Source organism: Hemiscyllium ocellatum, chromosome 7 (assembly GCF_020745735.1).
Source record: "Hemiscyllium ocellatum isolate sHemOce1 chromosome 7, sHemOce1.pat.X.cur, whole genome shotgun sequence".
NCBI classification, from domain to species: Eukaryota; Metazoa; Chordata; class Chondrichthyes; order Orectolobiformes; family Hemiscylliidae; genus Hemiscyllium; species Hemiscyllium ocellatum.
In genome coordinates this window covers 63116236-63141182 of record NC_083407.1, presented here as the reverse complement: position 1 = coordinate 63141182, position 24947 = coordinate 63116236, and the positions used below count along the sequence as shown (strand labels likewise).

The following is a 24947-nucleotide window of genomic DNA, read 5'->3' as shown; positions in this document are numbered from 1 at the left end:
AGAGGACACAATTTAAAAATAAGGGGTAGGCCACTTAGAACAGAGTTGAGGAGAAACTTCTTCACCCAGAGAGTGGTCGGTGTATGGAATGCTGTGGAGGCCCAGTCTCTGAATACTTTCAAGAAATAGTTGGATAGAGCTCTTAAGGATAGTGGAATCAAGGGTTATGGGGATAAGGCAGGAACAGGATACTGATTGAGGATGATCAGCCATGATCATAATGAATGGTGATGCTGGCTCGAAGGGCAGAATGGCCTACTCCACCTGTTGTCTATTGATAGTTTCACGTTTCTTGACATCGTACTTCACCTATCACTGTCTCATAATTCTATTCACAATAAGAAAGAAGTGTTCTTTTTTTTTCTTAAATTAAGGGAAGTTTGCAGAAAACTGTGTTTTGGAGTTAAAACCCAAAAGATCTTTTAACAGATCACTAATTAATAAACAGCCATCTAGTGTATTTGACGTTTAGAGAGAGGTTTGGTTGTCAGGTGGCACAGTGGTAGAAGCAGAGAAAGGGTAAAGGCCATCAGACCAGGAATTTTGTACATAGTCCAGCCTTGCAGCCTATGGCTTCATGTTTTAACGTCAACTTGTGCACTATTGTAATAATGCGGATTGAAATGTTTAATGATTTACATTGTAACATGATGAATAACCTCAGAAGACAGCTAAGCTATGAATTTAAAGTATCATTTAGTTGTAATTGTGTTTCATAGCTTTTGTTTTTCGCTGACAAAAAATCATTGTCATGCCCTTGATTGATGCTTTTGAAAGGTGCTGCATTTAAAACAAGGATTTTTTTTAATCAAAAATCTGTAAGGCCTGTTGCATTCCTTTTCAATGTATTGGAGGGTCTAGTTTGCTGAACTGCCTATTTTACTTGGGGAGTATTAAATCAAGTGTTATTTTCTCCTGGAATATCACAATAATTGGCTATCATTATACTCATTCTTTTGACAGCAGAGTTGTATAGTAGTCAGCTGACTGCTAGTGCCTCAGGCTTGTAATTATCTCCTGCAGCTTTTAAAATAATTGAAGATCGAGATTGCAGTGCAATTGATTGCTGTCACCTGCTTCCTGAATGCAGAGTAAATGAGGGTGAAATGATTTGGCAACAGTCCTTTTTAAACAGCAGTGTGCCACTCCTGGGATACAGAAAATATGAAAGACATCTCTTGAACACTTAAGTGAATCAGTTTTAATTAATTTTGATGTTTAAGCAAATATGTGCTCTAGAATAGATATTGAATAGAATATAAATGAAATATTGTGTTCAGACAGGTTGCAAGTTGACATTGTTTTTGTACGTGAAGAATGTAATTTGGCTACATTAGACCAGTAGCTATTATAGATACTATCAGGTTACAAAAAGGAAAATGCAATCTTGCTTGAACTGTCTTTTTTCCTTGATAAATTTTCTGTAACCATTTTGAAGCCTTCTTTCTGAAAGACATTGACTCTGTATTTCGCTATGAGTCCATGGTGCCAGTTCACTCATGGGCATTGATTACTGGTAAAGAATTATGCAAACATAAGATTTAAGAACAGACGCCCTTTAACACTGCCTGATCACATTATGGCTTTTCTAAGAATCTTGTTTTCTGGCATTTTCCCTATGACAAATGTTAGGCTGTATAGTGTCCTGTTTCTCTTCTTTATTGAGTAAAGATAGTGTATTAACTATTTTCCAATTTGCTGGAATCCTTCCATAGACTAAGGAGTTCAGGAAGATTATAACCAGTTATCTACCATGACGAAGATCACTTCTTTTAAGACTCTCTAAGATGTGGGCACCTAGCATTGGGAAAACATCAACCTTTAGGCCTAATAGTTTTCTCAACACCTTTTTCTTGATAATGGTTATTTATTGTGGATGTGACTGGTTAAGCCACAATTTATTGTCTGTTCCTAATTGCAGTCAAGAAGGTGGTAGTGAGCTCCCTTCTTGAACTACTGCAGTCCATTATTTTTAAGTTCTTACCTCCTATTTAACTTAAGTTTTTCAAGTATTTTGGATAGGTTTTCACTGTTTTCTGTGACGAAGACAGACATAAAATACTTATTGAATGCTATTCATTATCAAATCCCCAGCTCACTCCCTAGACGAGAGCATTTGTTGCTCTTTTCCTTTTAAATACTTGTAGACAGTCTTACAATCTGTTTTCTGTCTTATACTTTCTTCCTGTTTTTGGTCATCTTTTCCTAGTTCTTAAAATCTGACCAGTACTCTGATCTACTACTAACCTTTGCAGGTTTGATCTAACGTTATACTTCATTTTTAGCCATTGATGATGCAGCCTTCTCAGAATATTTCATTCTCACTGTATCTGCTTGCCAAGTTTAATAATTGTTTTCTAAAAGTCTTTGGATGATTGAATATTTCATCACTAGCAACTTCCTTCACCTCCAAAAGTCTCATTTTCCATCATTTGAGCCTTTGAAAACCATCCAAGATTATGCAATTTATTTCTAACTTTGGGTGCCGTAACTGGGCATCAATCTATTATGTACGTCCAGTTGTATATAATATAACGATATGTTCTCAGCCTGCATTTGAAGTTTGTACTTTGAATTATTGTTCCAAGCTTCAAGGCAATATTTTCTATTAGGATTTTCTGATGCAATTAAAAGCCTCTGTCTTATGGCAAGGTTTTCTTTCCTTCCCAAATGATTTCAAGACCAAGTGACAAGTTTTATATTTTATTTCAACTATCATTTTAATTGTTAACTACAGTTGAATTGAAACTAGGATGGAAAGATTAAAAAAAAACAAAAATTAGAAGCAAACATTTATGAAGAGAGGGAGATCCATGCACAAATAGGGAAAGACAATGAAAGTAATTTAGAAAATGAGCCAGTAGGCATTATAGTCCTGTACTATTTTAACTGCTTCATGGAAACGAGCTGGATATAAATTATATTAATTTATCTTCAATTCACAGCTTGTTTTAAAGAGATTAAATGCAGAAAACATTTGGGTGACAATGCATACTCATTGAGAAATTCATGTGAAAGAGTAGGGCTCTCTAGCTGCCTGGTTGTACCCGTGGCTACTGGACAATGCTGAGGCTGCAACACTAGGGACAATGCCTCAATAACAACGTGGCCTCATAGCGGTGAGGTTGTTTGGGTGAAAATGGGCTGAAAATGTGTTGCTGGTTAAAGCACAGCAGGTCAGGCAGCATCCAAGGAACAGGAAATTCGACGTTTCGGGCCAGAGCCCTTCATCAGGAATGAGGAGAGTGTGCCAGGCAGGCTAAGATAAAAGGTAGGGTGGAGGGACTTGGGGGAGGGGCGATGGCAATGTGATAGGTGGAAGGAGGTCAAGGTGAGGCAACACATTTTCAGCTCTGATCTCCAGCATCTGCAGACCTCACTTTTTACTGGGCGAAAATGGGGTCTGGCATGTTTTAAACTCTACAGTTTGAAACATTTCTTTTAATATTAAGAAAAGCTAATTACACAGCTGTTTATCTAACTACAATGTGTAAGGAAACATATTTTCATACCCAAAGACTTCTAAAACCAGACCAGAACTTTATCAGCTCACGTGCTTCTAAATGCCGAGTCTTCCCAAAAACAGCAAATGCTTCAAATCTGTCTCCAGCTGGTAAAATGTCTTGTGTAGTGGATGTTATCTATGTGGATTTTAAGAAAGCAATTGTCAAATGTACCACATAAAAAGGAAATTAATAAAACTTAAGCCTTATAGATTAGAAGGGCGAGGTGAACGATTAATTAAAAAAAGCATGACTTAAGAGTGGAATTTGCTTCTCATGTAGAAATGAAGATGAAAAGTTGTATGGCTGGACAGTGTAACTGCTTATTGGCACCGTTCCACCCCGAGCCATTTTCCCAGAAGCAGACTGGGTGTCAGAAAGGCTACCTGCCACCAAACAATCTATAATCAATAGAAATAAGTTAATGTTGTCAGAGCTGCAGACTTTCAAAGGCTAGGAGATCAGGCCAGCAGTGTGGAGACAGCTTCCCAGTTGTAGACTGGGGGGTCAGCACTGCAGACAGATTTTTGATCCACAAAGAAGTAGAATATTGGCGGCACAATGGTTCGGTGGTTAGCACTGGTGCCTCATAGGGACCTGGGTTCAATTCCAATCTCGGGCAACTGTTTGTGTGGAGTTTGTACATTCTTCTATGTCTGCGTGGGTTTCCTCCGGGTGCTCCAGTTTCCTCCCACAGTACAAAGATGTGCAGGTTAGGTGAATTGGCCATGATAAGTTCCCCGTAATGTTTAGGGATGTGTAGTTTAGGTACATTAGTCAGGGGTAAATGTATAGTAAGGGATTGGGTCTGGGTGGGTTATGGTTCGGAGGGTTGGTGTGGACTTGTTGGTCCACTCTGTAGGGATTCTGTGAATTCTATGAATTATCAGGGCAGTGAAGAGGATTAAAGACTACAATTATTTATTTACATAATGGCTGTTATTTTATTGAATGATGGAGCAGAATTAAGGGACCAAGTAGACTACCCCTTTTCCTATTTTTTATATTGAGGCTCTCTCTACCTGCCTAGTTGTACCCGTGGCTACTGGACAACGCTGAGGCTGCAACACTAGGGACAATGCCTTAATAGCAACGTGGCCTCATAGTGGTAAGGTTGCTTGGGCGAAAATGGGGTCTGGCATGGTTAAACTCTACAGTTTGAAACATTTCTTTTAATATTAAGAAAAGCTAATTACACAGCTGTTTATCTAACTACAATGTGTAAGGAAACATATTTTCATATCCAAAACCCAGACTGTACCTTTTCAGCTCACGTGCTTCTAAATGCCAAGTCTTCCCAAAAACAGCAAATGCTTCAAACCTGTCTCCAGCTGGTAAAATGTCTTGTGTAGTGGATGTTGTCTATGTGGATTTTAAGAAAGCATTTGACAATGTACCACATAAAAAGGAAGTTATTAAAACTTAAGCCTTATAGAATAGAAGGGCGAGGTGAACGATTAATTAAAAAAAGCATGACTTAAGAGTGGAAAGCAGCAAGTTGTGATAAATAGTGCTTTTAATGTTCCTGAAGGCTCTGTGCTAGGGTCATTTTTTCTTTGCTATGACCTGGATTTTGGAATACAGAGAATTTCAGAATTTCCTCAGGATTTCAAAGTTGAAAGTGTGACGAACTGTAAAGATGATATGATTTGAAAACATAGAAGTGAGGTGAAACATTTTGTCAGAAGGGATTTAGAAATATAACATAAACCTGTTGGCTTAATTCTGAAAAGTGTGCAGGAACAGCAGGACCTTGGGTGTACATGCTTCAAGCTTTGAGGTGCCAGAGTATAGCAAGTGAGTGGCACAGTGTTTAGCACTGCTGCCTCATAGCGTCAGAGATCTGGGTTCAATTCCCGCCTAAGGCAACTGACTGTGTGGAGTTTGCACATTCTCCCTGTGTCTGCGTGGGTTTCCTCCAGGTGAGGAAATTAGAGCATTGTCTCCAGTTCTGGTTGCCACCTTTAGGAAAGATGTGAAGATTCTTGAGATGCTGCAAAGATTGAGCAGAACAGTTGAAGGAAATCAGGATATTAGTCCTGAGGTTTTGATGGAAAAGCTGATTATTCTCCTTGGAGCCAAGGAGCTTAAGGGAAGATTTGATAGAAACATACAGGATTATGACAAACTTTGATAAGATAACAAGAAAGCCTTTCCAGTAGTTGATCTTAGAAATAATATTAAGACTAGGCAAGAAATGCAGAAGGTATTTGACGAAGATTTGTTTTTAACACAATGAATGAGAATAATAAGGATGCAGAATGATGCAAAAAGAAGTTGGATGGGCACTTGAAAGGAATAAACTTTAAAGGCTGTGGGAATCAAAATGAAGTGGGATTGACTGGATGGGATGAATGACTTTTTCCTGTGCCGTAGTGTCTCTCTGACCTATCCACAGCATTCCTTGGACTTTAAAAATACAAAAATTAAAATGAATTGCATGTATAAGTTCAAGAGGAGGACTTCTTTATTGGGAATACGTAGGGCTTCAGCCAAGCCATTTCCCAAGGCTGTCACCAGCCTTCCTAGTCTCCCTCATCCTCGTGCCCCCACAACTTCATTTACATCTGAAAGTTTGGGTACAACTCCCTCAGGAAAATTTCTAACTGTCTAATCTTGAACTTTTGCAATGGGCTAAATAATCCAGGTTGAAACTCTTAAGAACTAAGCTAGTCCTTTGTTAAATAATATCATTAAAATATATGCAGTGATTGTTTTTCTTTTTGATGTGAGTCTATGTTAATCTGTGTTGACTCCTGCTCCCAAATGTCTTTCTCTGGCATACCATTCTTCGGCATTTTCAAATTGATTTTTCTCTCAAATCTGACCAGTGCCTTGTGAAATTATAAAATTGACTCTTTCCGTCTCTAAGGTTTTCAGAATGACTTTTCAATTCAAGATGTTCCAGAACTCTTGTTGACATTTATCAATTTCGAATAGGTGATCATTGAACATTTAAAAAGCACTATCCTCTTTAGCAAAATTGTACTCATAGCAGTAGTAAGGATTACTTTACTTTACTTTATGGACTATAAATGACAAAATTTGTAATATTGTCCCAAAATAAATTTGGTATACTTTGTGCTGTTTTTGTGCAATAACTGGGCAAAGGAACAGCTATGCAACCAAAACTTGACTATGTGTTTCAACTGGCAATTCATGGCAAAGGAAACCTTCTGAGTACTACCATTCAACTGGCCAATCATTATTCTTAAATTGGTGAAGTATTCTGAGAAGGCACTGAAACAAACAGCATGTATATAATAATGCCATAATTAATTGAGCAGCCTATGTTCTGAAGGGTTTAGCCATCAAACAAAACCTGCTTGTTAATGTTTGGTTCCAAATTCACCAGAGCTTTCAACGACTCTCACACTTGATTTAAGTGTGAATGCATTACGACACATAGGCAGTATTTGGCTAGAAAGTGACTTCAAGGAACCCCAGCACCTAAAGAGGAAAATGTGCATCTGAAATCGATTGCTGCAGCAGGCGTTTCCCAGCAGTATCCTTAGCCTAGTCATTTTCAGCTGTTTGATCAATGATTTTCTCATTGGGGCTGGTTGCTAAAGATTGTGCTCTGTTTCAATCCTTTTGCAATGCTGAATGTTACCCCTGCCAGACCGCAACCTATATATTGGGTGGTAGATAATTTTGCATCACAGGTGATTGCCAGGTCATTGCCATTCTCATGAGAAACAATCAAATCACATTCTGCTTGCTTCAAGGCAGCATTATTATTGTGTCCTCAACATCAATAAATAATCTGAGGGTTTAACTCAACCAGTTGCATTGTCTAAGTTGAAAAGGGAGGACATCTTCAGTGATTTATTTCCTGACCTCTAACAGTATTATAAAGAAAGATTTTGAGCAGTGGGATGGATTGTGATGATGATCAAAATTCAAGAAACAAGATATCATGGACATACTTTGTTGGCTGTGGCTGCATTGTACCCAATAGGATAAATTGTAGTAATTCATTAAACTTGACTTGATTAAACTAGATAGTCTCACAAGATCTAATACTGAAGCCAAGTTGCAAGATTGTGCACACATCCTGACTTGTATGTGACTGTTCTGAAACCCCTACTTGACATGATCATGAGAGTCAAATATATAATGTCATAATAGATTAAAACTGTTGCAGCTCTTCTACAGTACACTGTCAGGCAAGATAGATCTCAAGAGTTATACAGAATAGAAAAAGGCCCTTCAGCCCACCATGGCTATGCCACCCAACAAACATCAAATGATGCTAATCCCATTTACCTGCGCTTGTTCTAAAATCTACCATGCCCTATCATTTCAAGTACTCAACACCAATATTTTTAAATATTGAAAATATCTGGCTCCATCACCCCTCAGGCAGCATGTTCCATATTTCTACCAACATCTGGGTGAAAAAAATCTTTTTCAGATCTCCTGTAAACTACTTGTTCCTCACCTTAAACCAGTGCCCTCCCTCTGATTAGACACATCTGCCATGGAGAAGAGATTCTCATGATCTACTCTTTCTATATCCGTCATGATTTTGTAAATAGGAATCAATTCCTCCCGCAAGCCGCCTCTGCTCCAAGGAAGACAACTGAGCCCATCCAGTCTCTCCTCATAGCTGAGACTTTTCATCCAAGGCAATATCCTGATGAATCTCCTGTGCACCGTTTCAGTGCAGTCATGTCCCTCCAATGGAGTGGCAACCTGAACTAGGTATAGTATTCTATCTGTGGCCTGACAAACATTTTACAAAGTTGTAACAGGACTTCCTTGCTCAATGTTCTATTCCCTGGCTAATTAAAGCCAATATCCCACATCCTCACTTCATCATCTTGTTTACCTGTGCTGACACTTTCAGGGATCTATGGGCTTATACACCGAGGTCTCTTTGTTCCTCAGTACTCTCGAGGGACTTATCATTCATTGTGTATGTCCTTCCCTTTTTAGATCTCCTAAAATACATCACTTTGCACTTAACATAATTAAATTCCATTTGCCATAACTTAACAGCTGATCATATCTGATTGTTGCCCAAGACCCCTCTCCTCTCAATCAACAACACCAGCAATTTTCGTTTCATCTGCAGATTTACTAATTATATACTCACATATATATTCTACATGCATATCCAAGTCATTAATGGAAATAACCAACAGCAAGGGTCACTATACTGAACCCCCTCCTGCCTTCAGCCAACTCGCGGCAATTGTAATAATATCATATTCCCACATGCTGATCAATGCTCTAAGTTCATCAACCTTTCCTACATCAGATTTATATTGCATTAATATTAAGCTTAAGGAGTTAAATTATGAGTACTTAGAGCATAAACTTTATTTTATTTAAATGGTTAATGGATTACCTAACCAAGGTTTTGAAAGCTGTGGCATTCAGTTAGGTCAGTATAGGGAACATGTTTCCTGTGGGGTTGAAGGAATTAAATAACATTAAAGCTAGTTGAGTGTGTTGCTGGAAAAGCATAGCAGGTCAGGCAGTGCTCATTTTCAGCAGGTAATAGGGCAGGGAAATGGACTGTTGTCCTTTATTTCAAAGAGAATAAAGTAAAAATAGGGAGGTCTTGCTAAACTATACAAGGCAGTAGTCAAACAACAAATGGAATGCTGAGAAAACCTTTGGGCCCTTTATCCAAGAAAAAATAAACTGTCATTAGAGGCAGTCCAGAGAAGGTTCACTAGGTTTATCCTGGGTCTGGAAAGACTTTCTTATGAGAGATGGTTGAGTAGGTTGGGCCCATACTCATTGAAGTTTAGAGGAATGAGAGTGGACCTTATTGAAGCATTCAAGATTCTTAGGATAGATGTTGAAAGATTGCTTCCCTAGTGGGAGAGTCTAGGACCAGAGGGCATAATATCAGAATAAGACATCACCCATTTAGGACTGAAATGAGGAAGAATTTATTGTTGATGTGCCGATGGTTGTTAATCTATGGAATTCTTTACCAGTAATGGCTGCCCACGCTGGGTCATTAAGTATATTCATGACTGAGAATCAGATTTTGAGTCAGTAAGGTCATGGTTTTAGGTGAGAGGTAGCAGATTTAAATACATCTCTCAAAGTCACAAAACTGTTGAAATTCACTATCACAGAGTATCATGGATGCTAGGACATTGAATAAATTTAAGAAGGATAGGTAGATGTTAATTTTAACAGTTTAATATGGAGAGTGGGCAGGAAAGTGGAGTTGAGGCCAGGATGTGGTCAACCATGATCACATTGAATGGCAGAGCAGGCTCAAGGGGATAAATTGCCTACTCTTGTTCCTAGTTCTTGCATTTCTTGTCAAGGGTTATGAGAAAAAAGACATAAGAGGAGTTGAGGCTTACCAAACAAGTCATGATCTCATTGAATAGAGGAGAAGGCATGCTTGCCTGAATGGTCTACTTCTTTTCCTACACCTGATTGTCTTGTCGGCCTCTACAACTCGGAAGTACAAGGATAACAGATTTTTTTTTTTTAAATTCAATCATGGGATGAGGACTAGCATTGATTGTCCATCTCCATTTGTCCTTGAGTGGGTGATAGTGAACTACCTCTGAATTGCTACAGTCCATGTTCTGTAGATAGACCAAAATGCCATTAGGGAGGGAGTTCAAAGAGGGACTCTAAAAATAAAGCTTGCTAAAAGTATACAAGGCAGTTGTTGTACCAGCTAGAATACCAGCCAAACCAGTCAACTAGCTGGAATACTGTGAATATTTTTGGACCCTTTACGTCTAAGGGATTGAATGTGGCTTGGAGAGGAACTTGGAGGGTGTCGCAAGTATCTGTTGCTCTTAAAGATGGAACTGGTTATGGGTTTAGAAGATACTGGCAAAGATGCATTGTTGCATCTTTGATGGGAATACCATTTCCAAGCCACACTTGGAAGTATATCACTGTGTCTTCACTACCACTAGGTCAATATCCTGGAACCACTTCCTAACAGCCCTTTGGGTGTTCTGACATCCAAAGGATTGCAGCAGTTAAAGAAGGCAGCTCACCACCAACAATCTGCTTCAGAGTAATTAGGAATGAACAAATAAGTACCCACATCCCATGAACGGACAGAAAAACGGGAAAAAAAATTGGCTTGAAACATCTGAGTAGCATAGATGTTGATGCAGTGGACAGAGATTCAACCAACCTGATGCTACGTACTACTTCTGTATCTTCCAAATACATCTGTCAAGGACATGTGCAGCAGAGTGTTTTACCGGTTACTCCATTAGCAGAGTAAGGGTTACAGGGGATGTTTCATCTCTTGTTTAAACTATTGTATTCACATAAAATAAAAGAACGTTTTTAAGTTTGATAACTTTAGTTCATGAAGAGTGCACGCAACATTTTTGAATTGGATGATAGAGCTGAAATGCTTCGAGGAGAAAGTGAGGTCTGCAGATGCTGGAGTATCAGAGCTGAAAATGTGTTGCTGGAAAAGCGCAGCAGGTCAGGCAGCATCCAAGGAACAGGAAATTCGACGTTTCGGGCATAAGCCCTTCATCAGGAATCTGATGAAGGGCTTATGCCCGAAACGTCGAATTTCCTGTTCCTTGGATGCTGCCTGACCTGCTGCGCTTTTTCAGCTCTGAAATACTTCGAAACAACGCTGGAATTCTGCTCAGGGATTTTCTCAACTGATTGTAGAAATTTCAGAAAGTTGGTTGAAATAATGTTTACTCATCCCTGAAGTTTCTGTCTAAGATTTGGCAGCTGATTGAGATGCCCTTAGTGGAAATTCCTGATATGGCTATCAAATAATTATGGTATTGAGTTAAAATACAATTGTGAATTATGTGATCAAATGTTCAATTCAGATTTTGCATTGTTCGTTTACCCTTTGAATACATGTTAATACTTTAAGATACAATCACTTTATGTTTACATTTGAATAACATGCAATAGAACTTGAAAGCCAATAAACTATTTTATATATTATGTTAAACACTACTTAATCTTTAGTTGCAAATTATTTCCCTCTACTGTTGCAACAATTTGCAGCTGCTAACTTTGTCTGTGCAATGCTACGTCCTGTCCTATAAATATAATATCTGCTTTTCGGATTTCAATTGGGATGGGTCTCCTCCATTTGTACAAATTTTAACTAGTAGACTGTACTGATTTTGTTCAATTTAAATAAGTAAACTTAAAAGTAGTTAGCATAGACAGAGAGTCATTTCCAAATGGTTTGACAGGCTTAAAAGTAGATAAAACTCCAGGGCCAGATGAAATTCATCCCAGGCTGTTGAATGAGCCAAGGGAAGAAATAACATGGGCATTAGCAATAATTTTCAATTCCTCCCTGGCCATAGGAGAGGTGTCAGAGAACTGGAAAATTGCCAATGTGCTGCTATTATTCGAGATCGGAGCAAGCAATAAGTCAGGAAACTACAGACTAGTCAATCTAATTTTAATAGTGTGGAAACTATTGGAAGCGATTCTGAGGGACAGAAATTAATTTGCATTTGGAGAGGCAGGGATTAATCAAACATAGCGTGGTTTTGTCTAATCATCTTGATTGATAATGTAACCAAGCGTGTAGATGACTGCAATGCATTCAACATTGTCTACGGTGGCACAGTGGTTAGCACTGCTGCCTCACAGCGCCAGAGATCCGGGTTCATTTCCCGACTCAGGCGACTGATTGTGTGGAGTTTGCATGTTCTCCCCATGTCTGCTTGGGTTTCCTCCCACAATCCAAAGATGTGCAGGTCAGGTGAATTGGCCATGCTAAATTGCCCATAGTGTTAGATAAGGGGTATATGTGGGGGTATGGATGGGTTGTGCTTTGGTGGATCGGTGTGGACTTGTTGGGCCGAAGGGCCTGTTTCCACACTGTAAGTAATCTAAATCTAAGTACTTGGACTTCAGCAATGCTTTTGATCAGTTCCCATGTAAGAGATTGATAACATGAAGTTCAAGGAAATTTGGCAAATTAGATACAGAATTGGCTGACTGATACGAGGCAGAAGGTGATGGTTGAGGGGTGTTTTTGTGACTGGAAACTCACTCTCCTCTGGAGGTGCAAAGATCAATATTAGGGCTGTTGTTGTTTGTAGCAAATATTAAAAAATTGACAAATTGAATGTAGGAGGGTTGTTCACTAAGTTTATGAACGATATGAAGATTGGTGCGGTGATAAATAATTTAGAGGATAGCCTTCGATTACATGAAGATGTAGATAGACTGATCAGTGGTAAATGGAATTCTATCTGCATAAGTGTGAGATGATGCACTTGGGCAGGACAAACCAATCATACATGATTAATGGTTGGAGCCTGAGAAACACTCAGGGAGGATGTTGGTATGCATGTCCACCGATCTCTTCAGGTCGTGAGCAGGTAGATCAAATGGTTAAGAAGGCACATGGGATACTTGCCTTTCTTAGATGAGACATCGGACTTAAGAGTAGAAGGGTTATGCTGAAACTGTATAAAACGTTTGTTAGGCCACAACTATTGTGTACAGTTCTGGACTCCACATTATAACAAGTATGATTGCACTGGAGAGGGTGTAGAGGAGATTCACTAGGCTGGGCTGGAGAGTTTCAGTTATGAAGACAGATTGAATAGACAGGTTGTCCAAGGAGCAGAGGAAACTGAAGGGGTACATGATTGAGATGTATAAAATTATGAGGGGCGGAGACAGGAACAAACTTCCCTCCTTGGTGGAGGGATCAATGATCGGGTGCATAGATTTAAGGTAAAGAATAGTACGTTTAGGGGAGAAATAAGGAAAATATTTTTCACCCAGAAGTTGATGAGAATCTGAAACTCACTTCCTGTAAGGGTAGCATAGGCAGAAACATTTAAGAAATATTTAGATGTACACTTGTGATGTGCACTTGTTTCTCTACACAGTTTGTCTCACAGCATCATAGTTGGTATAGCATTAATTTTAACCAGTTTTAGATTTTCATGACTGCATACGCAGTAATTTTCTAATACTGAGGGAAGAAGTTTCTACAGTAGAAAACCCTGATGACATTTTCCATTTTCCCTGGGCCAAGTAGTGCTGGAAAATGGAATTGGAAGAATTAAGAGGTTATTTCAACTGGCACAGCCTCAATGGTCCGAATAGCCTTTTTCAGTGCTGTAGACTTATATGACTCAGATTAATTTGCATAACCTTGTTTAATGATGAGATTTATACTCATTAAATACAATTGGAAAACCAACTATTATTGCAACCAATAGTAATGAAACAGTAAATACAGAAAATCCCCACAAATTGATGTTTATCTGCTAATTGAAAGGACTTTGTACATAAATAAAACTTTTGCATAATAAAAAAAATCCTTCTTTGAGAATATGAAGAATTTTGGATCATAGAATATTGTATTATAGCACTAATAATTCTTTTTTGTATTTTAGATCAGTTGTTGCATGTGTTAGCCATGCACATGCGCCTTTTTAGAATTGATTCTGCTTATAATCCCTGGACACGACTTACACAGCTGACACAGGTTACAGATTATGGGTAAGTCCTAAATTTACAATTTTCTTCTTTTTGCAGTTACAACAAAATAAACAGATTAATTCCTCAGGATGTTTCTCTGCACAGTTTTGTTCAATGGCATCATAGTTGGAAGAGTATTCTGACTAGAGAATCGTGGAATCCCTACAGTGTGGAAACAGACCCGTCAGCCCAACAAGTCCACACTGACCCTCTGAAGAGTAACCCACCCAGATCCAGTCCCCTACCCTAAATTTTCCCATGATTAATGCACCTAACCTACACATCCCTGGACACTATGGGACGATTTAGCATGGCTAATCCACCCTAAGCTGCACATCCCTGGACACTATGGTTAGTTTAGCATGGCCAATCCGCCCTAACCTACACATTCCTGAACCCTATGGGTAAGTTAGCATGGCCAATCCCCCACTCTGACCTGCACATCCCTGAACATGATAGGGCAATTTAGCATGGCTAATCCACCCTAACCTACGCATCCCTTGGCACTATGGGTAATTTAGCATGGCCAATCCACCCTAACGTACACATCCCTGAACATGATGGGCGATTTTGCTTGGCCAATCCACCTTAGCCTGTACATCTTTGGACTGTGGAAGGAAACCAGAGCACCCGGAGGAAACCCGCATAGACATGGGGAGAATGTGCAAACTCCACACAGACAGATGCCAGAGGCTGGAATCGAACCCGGGTCCTTGGTGCCATGAGGAAACAGTACTTACCACTGAGCCACCACGCCACTCCTATTGTCTGCCGGAGGAAGTAACCATTCCCTGCACCCCTGACCCGTGACACTCACCTTCTCCCACTCCTCGAACATCCAGAAGGGGGTCACGGCACCCATATCCAGCGCATGGGTGGTGACAACCATGATGTGGTTTAAAATCAGAGTGAGCTCACCGAAAAGGACTCAGATCCACTGTCTTAGATTTTCTTGTTTGCACACATAGTAATTTTCTCAACACCAAGGGAAGGCGTTTCTACGGTGGCAAACCCTCATGATATTTTCCATGTTCTCTTCCTAAATCTAATAAATGACCAGTCAATCTCCCATGCCATTAACCATGGTAACTCAGAATATATTTAGACATTTATCCATCTCTGATGTATACGTATGGCTACTTTTTCCCATCTCTTATCTCTAGAACTTTCTCCCCCTCACCTCTCCAATCTCTTGCCTTTATTAACACTTCCCTAATTCCACACACTCGCCTCTCTTATCTCTACCCCACTCTATTCTATCTATATCTATTATTTCCCTAATCAAAAGAGTCTCCCTTCTCTCCCCAGTAAATGTATTGTTTGAAATTGGTAAAGAACTATGAACAAGATAAAACCAAACCAAGTGAAGGATTAAATACTTCCTTTATCTGGGAGAAGGTGAGCAGTGCAGATGCTGAAGATTACACTTGAGAGTGTGATGCTGGGAAAACACAGCCGGTCAGGGCGGCATCTGAGGAGCAGGAGAATCAACGTTTCGGGCATAAGCCCTTCTTCAGAATTCCTGACGAAGGATGCTGCCTGATTGGCCGTGCTTTTGTAGCACCACACTCTTCAACTACTTCCTTTGCCTCACAAGCAAATTGGTAGGCCTTTGAGAGGATGTCACATTGGAGGCTACTAAATAGGAGGTGAGTTCATGGTGTTAGAAGCAAAATACTGGCATGGAAAGAGGATTAACTGACTGGCAGATGGGGATAAAAGGGTCTTTCTCAGGATGGCAGCCAATGACTAGTGGAGATCACAGGGGTCAGTGTTTGGACCATACCTATTCACTAATGATCTGGATGAGAAACTGTGTGGGTATGGTTACTAAGTTTGCAGGTGGCATAAAGATAGGTGGAAGGGCAGTTAGTGTTGAGGAAACTCATCTCCCTCCTTTTCTCTGTCTTTTGTCTCACTGTTGCTCCCCACGCCCCTCATCTCCCTTCTGTCTGTCTCTGTCTCTCACCTAGGTAAAAACAATGACTGCAGATGCTGGAAACCAGATTCTGGATTAGTGGTGCTAGAGCAGCATCCAAGGAGCAGCGAATCAACGTTTTGAGCATTTGCCTGAAACGTCGATTTCGTTGCTCCTTGGATGCTGCCTGAACTGCTGTGCTCTGCCAGCACCACTAATCCAGAATCTGTCTCTCATCTGCCTTCTCTCCCTTGTCCCCCTTCTCTCTCTCTTTCGCACTGTCTTTTATCTCCTTTTCTTGTTTTCTTTAAATTCCCTTTTGCCATTAGCTGTTAGTCTCAGACAGCACTATAAAAGATATCTGGAAGGAGATGCAGCCAAGAAAAAAGAATGCTATAGCAGAAGAGAAAAATGGAGAGGCTAGATGATAGAAGTGCAAAGCTGGAAAAAAAGAGGTGTCTCAAATTGAGGTAGATATCAAGCACTGAAACCTGATGCAGATTTAGAAAGCAGAATTTTTAGAATGCCAAATACTTGACCTGACACACCAAATCAAACACGTGACTTCATTTGAAGAGAAGTTAAGCCTTGCAGAATATTGAGAAGCAGAAGGTGAAAGAACACAAACATGCTGATTGTGCAAAACACATACAATGCCTCTCCCGATATAGTAGAGCAAGATTGCTTGTATGTTTATGAAAGTAAAGTAGAACAGAATTTGATATGTTTCTATGGCAGACCTTTGTTGCTTTTTATTTTTCTTTTACAAGTAAATAGACTTTTGACACCATAAGTACGTTTTGTAGAACAAAAAGAATTCTATAAAACGGTATGGATTTGTGTGAAATTAAGGTTATTGAATAACTGACACAAAATGTAACTTAATATTTATGAAAAACTACAAATATCAGAGTTTGAATTTTTTTTTTGTGGGGGAAAAATATTCATAATATAGTTTAAAATTGGTCATGGAAAAGTCATGAAATTTTGAATTTTATTAAAGGTGCATGATTTTCTCTCTATAACTCCAGATTTATGCTTCTCTGTTCCTTTTTCTTCTTGTGATCCCATGCCACGCCTATGGTAACCCCTTGCCTATCCCTATATCTCTTGCAACCGTTTCACCACATGGACCCTTTGCATCCTACCCCCCTGCAATTCCTAATCTCTTTCTTTTCAATCTCATTTTCCCCCTCTGTTCTGCCACCTTTTCCCCTACATCTTTCTCTCCTAATGAAACTTTTAGCTGGTTTATATCAAATAAGTTGATGACAGGTTGTTGTCAGGGTATGATCCTCAACTTTATGCTGAGCATTTTTCGACCTCAATTTTTCTGAACCTGGTCAAAAAAAAAATTCATAACCATTTTGCCACTACCAAAGTGGTAAGATCTGAGATGCTTAAGCTGGTTTGTGGTGCCAACTGCTCAATCAATTAAGCCATTTGTTAATTTTACTAATTTGGGAGCTCATCAGTAACTGAAATCTGATACTGTCTTAACATTCGTGTGTAGATTTTGATAACTAATGAAGGGTTTTTAAATTCCATTGATAACTCAGCAGGAGAGCAAGTATCGTTCAACATTTGCAAATGTTATATTGAAGTATGGTAAAGGGCTTTATTTAGTAATCGTATCTAAATCAGAAATTATTGTGAAGTTATCACGTTTGTGGGCTACTTTGTTTTCTTGAGTTTGCCTTTCATGTGGGAAATGATTTCTTTCAATCTCAGGTGAACTGCATAATGGAATTAATTTGAAACAGATGAAATCTGAATGAATTCTGAAAAATACAATAACTAAGCAATGAGTGTTGAGATTCACAATGGAAACACAAAATGTATCAGTTTGCATAAAACAACTTTTCAATCAACTGTCTTTTGTGTAACTCTTTAATTTCTGCTTTCAGAATATGTGATGATGAGAAACCAGAGGTACCATTATTGTACCGGGATGTTTCATCTCTCTTGCTCATCCTTGTTTTAACTATGCCACAAGAATTACACAAGGGTAGGTTTAATTTTTATATCTTTGAGGTTTTGCATAGAGCCTTTCAGTGGACATTTTTGTAAGGCCAGATAGACTGTCATCAAATCTTCAGTGTAACAATCAATTAGAGCATGCTTTCATGTAGCAAATTAATGATACTTTATCTACATGCACAACTCTGCACTGAAAAGGTTTTTAGTAGGAGCTTGGCATACTTATCAGTATCGTCTGTTCCTTTACCTTGTTATCAGCTTGCTAATACAAAGAGGACACGAGGCATAGAAAGCTGTTTTTTTTATTTTGTGAAATAATGTCCTTTCAATGACCTTCAGCTGTTAACAGTACTGTGATCTGAGTGATCCTTCAATCTTAGCTCAGTGCCTGAGGGATAAAGATAGCAATTTACATTGAATTTTAGCAGTCACAATTGCAGCAATCATGTATAATAAGAGACTGTACACAAAAAATGATAATTACAGTAGTGCTTACTAGATGCGACATGTAATGTCAACACACAGCCTGAGGCTGAGAAGAATGTGTGATGAATACCAACTCACAAAGGTCTTTGGTTATAGTTATCAAATCCAAAAGAATCTATTCAGTTTATGTTGAACAGTAAACTAAAATTGGAAACTCCCATGGATAAAAATTAGTTGCTAATTTGAAAGAAATCTGTTACATATGTTGAATTTGCATGTGGGTATGTATTGAATAAAATTGTATCATGTGAATGAAATCATCAAATATTTGGCATATTTGGAAATAAAGATCAGCATTTGGCAGAAGAGAACTCGACCATTCTTTTTCCACTTATTGGGACTATGGGAGTCACGTTGTCTTGCTCGCAGATGGATGAGAATTGTTAGGTTTTTTTCAAGCCTGCATTGATTAAGCCAAAGTGAATGCTGTTTCAGTGTTCATTCAGTGAAAGAAAATTGATCTGATCTCATCTCATCACAAAGCAGCACAGCTGCAAATTGAGTGTTTTATTTGAGAAAGGACTCCTTGATGGAGGTCAGAACATTTGTTGGCACTAAAACATGAATGTTGATGGGGGGGGTGAGTAGCTGGAGAGGTGAAAAATGGGAAAATAATCAAATGAGTAAGCAAAAAAAGCCTTGGCAACAATTGTCTGCAGACATGCTGTATGCCTAACTGCACTTTTTGTGTAACCTATAATAATTGTAGATAACTGTAGATGTACTGTCATCAGAATCAGGTGATACTCACTTAGTTTGAAGTATGTTTGCTGGAGAAAAGTCAGTGAAGTAAAACTCACAGTTTTACTTGACCTTTGGCTCAATTCAAAAAAGGAAACAAAGTCCAGCTACAGATCCAAAGGTCTGGCATGCAAGATTAAAAAGTTTAAATAATTGGAGGACGACTTTTAGGATATGTAATCTTGGAAGGGAGACCTAAATGAAACAGGTGAACTTCATTGAAAATAAAATTTTGAAAATTAAATCATGAAAATCTTTTGATATCATGACACTATATTTGTACATTGTAAATATCTAGTTAGTTATGTTGATTAGCTTTATACTTAAACTCTTCATTCAGATTAAAACGTTATCGTATAGGAGAGTGAATGTTGGTACTGTTAAGCTACATCAAACATTTTTTAGTGGAAAGTGATAAGAGAAGAATTTACATTTTTAAAGATCTTCCAAGACCTCATGATACCTTGAAGCATTTAATAGGCAGTGAAGCAGATTTGGAAGTGTAGCTGCTCTTCTAATGTAGGAAATGTGATTACCAATTTGTGTACAACAAAAGCCCACAAACAGCAGTATAATAATCAGTTTTATGAAATTAATTGAGGGATACTTATTAGCCTGGACATTGGGAATGAGCCCTTGCGCTTTTTTGAAATAATGCCATGGGATCTTTTATGTTCACCTAAGAAACCAGTTGGACTTTAGTTCTACATCTCAGCTAAAAGATGTGTATATTTATATGCTAATATATGCTTTGCATTGCAGGGACATTGTTTCTCATAGGCATTTTACATTTATATTTATGCATGTTCGGCAAGTCCCTGTTACTGCAAAGCTTCTGTCTTTTGCTGAGTATTGTTACACTTCTTAGCTGTTTTGAGACTTTAATTTTTTTGTATGAACTTCAGAACTGATCAAAGTTTGGGATACCAAATAGAAATGGAACTTTATTTGGTGTTCACAATTCAGAGACAGATAAAAACTTTCTCTTCTCACATTGTATATTGCCCTAATTTCAAAGAACAGTCCAAATTATTCTGATATAACACTAATTCTGGAAAACAACTAGTGTTCTGACTTTTCAGGATGAGATTTTCAGTTCTGCACTACATTATTAGTACTTTATGCCATTAGATAATGTCCACTATCGGAGTTGATTTTGTTCAGGACACGGTCAGCTGAGAAAAAGTGGACATATTCATCCAGTCAGTCCAAAATGAATTTGATTGGAAGTGAAAAGGGCTGTATGCTTAATCCCTCACTTGTTAAAAAAAATATGGTTTTAATTAGCTGTGAACAGATACTAATTGAAGTTAAAATATTGTAAGCAAAAATAAAACACAGTAGAATTAAAAAATATGTCCTATTAAAGTAATAAACTCATTTTTTAAAAAGTGAAATAATGAAAAGATTTGTGCAATGAATTTTCCAAATATTTAGTTAATCTTTCCCCCACTTACGTATGAGTTTTATGTGATACGATTTTTTTTCTTTTATAATTATTGGTATAAATCTTTGCAAAATATTTGTTCATTTGGGGTATTAGTACAGCATCCAGTTGTGCAGAATACAAGATTCGATGGCACTTGAATAAAATATATACCAACAGATCTAGCAACAAATAGTGATCTCTACGTGGAGATAAAACAAGTAGGGTAACTCTGGAAACATGAATGCAGGCATATACAGATACCTTGTTATGGTAATGTTTTATATCAGGAAAAAAATAATATTGGTCGGGTCCTAAAAAATATTTTTTTAAGGAGGAATACAAGAGCTGCAGCATCTCAGTTATGCTATGCTAAAAGCAACATAAAAAAAATTAGTGTATACTTTTTATCTTTCTTATATAATTCGAAGAATATCGCAGGATGTATGGACACCATCTCTGGAGCAAGTTTCAGAAAATACGTTTGGAGGCAATGAAGTATAAACAGGCTATCTCACTTCAAAATCTGTGACCTTGTTGCCATGGTGATGTGTCACACTGGCACATACCCATACTGTGTCTCCAAAATAATGGAGTGTGCTACAGATTTTGGAATGCAGTAAGGTTGCTCCATTGAACACGACATATTGAGCTAGATAATATTTGGCTGATAGAAACAATATTAAATATAACTAGCTATCAGAGGGATATAATGCCTATGTTAAAGTTCACGTTTGTAATTTTCCGTTGTGTTAGGAATGCGTTGTCCTTTCCATTACCTGATTTAGAAGGTTGGCATTCCTGGGCATTTTGTCTGGTTTGAAGGTGGAGGAGCATAGTGTTTTGATAACTTCAGCATTATTGCACTTGATAACATGTTTCAGCATTTCAATAATTAAGTTGGTCTCACCATCTTCTGGGAAGTGTATTACAGCATTTCCCCATGAAACATTACTTGGAAACCATTTTTAATTTATGGTAATCATGTGAACTCTTAGTTAAATGCTTATTCTGCTATTCAATTTATATTTTCATAATGAATTTCGCTGCTTGTTAAAGCGAGTGACATGCCTGATTTATATAAGAGTGACATTTCCACTTCTGTTGTTTATTGCTGGCATTGAATTTTCTTGGATCATGCATGAAGCTAAGTAAAATTGATTCATCTGATCAGTAATGGGTCTTGAACTTAACCTTTGAAAAGCATTCTTCTGATCCACTGTCTTTCCTCACATTTTCTCTAGCCATTTCGCATACTAGCCAAACTAATGGCCTATCTAAAATTACTAGATTGACAATAATTTTTTGTTGGGAATTTCTCTAAAAGAAATGGATGACTGGTTTGTCATTTGAGGAATCTGGGTCTACACTCACTAGAATTTAGAAGAACTAAATGCTGTCTTCAGCTTAGTATAACTGAGATGCTAGTGTCAGCTGTTGTGCCCTCCTTTAGGAAAATATTTTTTAGGACCCGACCATTATTATATTTTCCAGCACAGTGGTTAGCACTGCTGCTTCACAGCGCCAGGTACCGAGGTTCAATTCCAGCCTCATTTGCTCTGGCTCCTGTTCACTATGATTTTATGTCTGCGTGGAGTTTGCAAATTCTCCATGTGTCTGCCTGGGTTTCCTCCAGGTGCTCCATTTTTCTCTCTCAGTACAAAGATGTGGAGGTTAGGTGAATTGTCCAAGCTAAAATTGCCAATAGTGTTCATGGATGTGTAGGCTGGTTCATTAGTCAGATAAATGGAGAGTAACAGCGATAGGGGAATGGGTCTGGGAGGGATATTCTTTAGTGGGTCGATATGGACTTGGGCCTAATGGATTCTATGATTCTATGATCTAAAGCATTACCAGAACAAAGTATATGTATATGCTTGCATTCATGTTTCCACGGTTGCTCAGCTCTGACATGAGGGACAGTCTGGAGACAGGTGTTACGTTTTCCTGGCTAAGGGCCCAGAACAAGGGTCTTAGAATATGCAGTAGCCTATTTTGGACTGAGATGAGGAGAAATTTCTTCTCTCAGAAGGCAATAAACCCATTGAACTCTTTACTACAGAAGGCTGTGGAGGTGAAATAACTAAATATATTTTTAAAAGAGATTTCTAGAGCCTAAGGTATTGAGAGGGGATATAAGGAGCCATGGGAGTATGATGTTGAGGTATAGGATCAGCCATGATTATGGTGAAGCGCAGAGTGGACTCACTGGGCTGAACATCTGCTCTGGCTCCTGTTTTCTATGTTTTATGTAGCAGGCAAATTGCATCTCTACACCAGCCATGCTTAAATTTGGTGAAAAAATATTCTAATTAAAGTTTTATTTTGCAAACCTGATGACGACTCATTCATTTACCTAGCTGGCAGTTGAAGAACTGAATTTTATCTGTACTTATTAATGTTTTTGTCATGATTCATGAGATGTCTTTTTTGATTAGATTAGATTCTTACAGTGTGGAAACAGGCCCTTCAGCCCACACCGGCCCGGTTGGCTTTAAAATGATCTCTTTTGAGTGCAGAGAAATGCTACACCAGATTAGTGGCTAATATTGCTCTCATAGGAAATTGATTCAATCCTTGCAGGAAAATCAAGTCTTGCTATTGACCCTTCAATGCTGCACAGTCATGAAAACATACTGAGAAACTCACTCACTCCATCATTATTATTCATGTTTTGTGCTCAACTCAAAATAATACATCAAACAATACATTGGCTTAGCTGTGGAAGCAGTACAAAATCAACACTTACTTTAACCTTTCTACAGTGGAGAACATTGTCTATGACTCCAAACTCAATTATTCTTGATAGTAATGCAGCCTCCATAATCTCTAAAGCTTTAGAGCACAACCGATGGCAATTTGACTGATTGTAACTCCTGATTCTATCCACATGTCGCACTTACTTTCTCTTTTCCCCAGAACCCTTTTCAAACATATGTTCGATTCCCTTTTGAAAATTGTATTTGAACCTCCTCCCACCATGTTTTTGGGCAACATGTTCTAGATAACCATAACCTGCAACATTTGTAAAAACAAGTTCCATTCTCTCCTTTTGATTATTATGCTAATTACTTTGAATCTGCCTGTTCTGTCTATCGGGCTTCTGCCATGGAAAGAGTTTTTCTTTACTTTATCAAACACTTCATAATTTTGAGTAGGCCTATTAAATCTCCCCTTCATCATTCTCTTTGGAGACCTTTTCCAGTTTTGCTCATCAGTTTGTCCCGAACATTGCTTTCAAGTCCTGTTTTGCTTGCCTGTGGCTTCCATCCTTAATGATCTACACATGTTCCAAACTTCACAAACAAAAACAGAATTACTGAAAAAGCTCAGCAGGTCTGGCAGCATCTGTGGAGAGAAATCAGAGTTAACATTTCAGGTCCAGTGACCCTCCTTCAGAACAAACTTCAAATGTATTAACTGTACTTTAATTTTCTTACCAGTTTGTCAAATCTCACCATTACCTTGCTCTGCTTTGCATCTGCATACTATTATTAATGTGTTCCCTGCTGCATCTGTCTAAATCTGGCTTTTAGTGCATTTAACCTGCCACCTTTTCTTCATCTACAGTTGAGTGATCAACTGCTTCTGACATTTTGTGAAACCTTGCTTCCCTTCTCTCCCTTTTTGTTGCAACCTCTTGAAAACAAATGATTGTTAATCTAACTTTTAGGCATTTCTTGAACTTTTCCTTTTGTGAGACAGCATTTGTTTTCATATGTACTTTTATTTACAATACGCAATGGGAACTTTGTTTTCAGAGTGTTATATGCAGTAAAGACAAACCAGTGAACTATAGACCAGTGAGCCTGACCTCAGTGGTGGGCAAGTTGTTGGAGGGAATCCTGAGGGACAGGATGTACATGTATTTGGAAAGGCAAGGACTGATTAGGGATAGTCAATATGGCTTTGTGCGAGGGAAATCATGTCTCATAAACTTGATTGAGTTTTCTGAAGAAGTGACAAAGAAGATTGATGAGGGCAGAGCAGTAGATGTGATCTATATGGACTTCAGTAAGGCGTTTGACAAGGTTCCCAATGGGAGACTGATTAGCAAGGTTAGATCTCATGGAATACAGGGAGAACTAGCCATTTGGATACAGAACTGGCTCAAAGCTAGAAGACAGAGGGTGATGGTGGAGGGTTGTTTTTCAGACTGGAGGCCAGTGACCAGTGGAGTGCCACAAGGATCATTGCTGGGTCCTCTACTTTTTGTCATTTACGTAAATGATTTGGATGCGAACATAAGAGGTATAGTTAGTAAATTTGCAGGTGATACCAAAATTGGAGGTGTAGTGGACAACGAAGATGATTACTAAGATTACACCAGCATCTTGACCAGGTGGGTCAGTGGGCTGAGAAGTGGCAGATGGAGTTTAATTCAGATAAATGCGAGGTGCTGCATTTTGAGAAAGCAAATCTTAGCAGGAGATATCCACTTAAT

At 38.5% G+C, this 24947-nt stretch overlaps 1 protein-coding gene across 4 annotated transcripts in view; it reads left to right on the top strand.

Annotated features, from left to right (window-relative positions):
- Window positions 1-24947, top strand: part of ubr3 (ubiquitin protein ligase E3 component n-recognin 3) — a 362664-nt gene that overhangs the window by 294435 nt on the left and 43282 nt on the right. For all 4 annotated transcript variants that reach the window (XM_060827270.1, XM_060827272.1, XM_060827271.1 and 1 more), the window contains 2 exons: window positions 13868-13973; window positions 17778-17878. In XM_060827270.1, the coding sequence (XP_060683253.1) occupies window positions 13868-13973; window positions 17778-17878 (207 nt within the window). The remainder of the gene's footprint in view (window positions 1-13867; window positions 13974-17777; window positions 17879-24947) is intronic.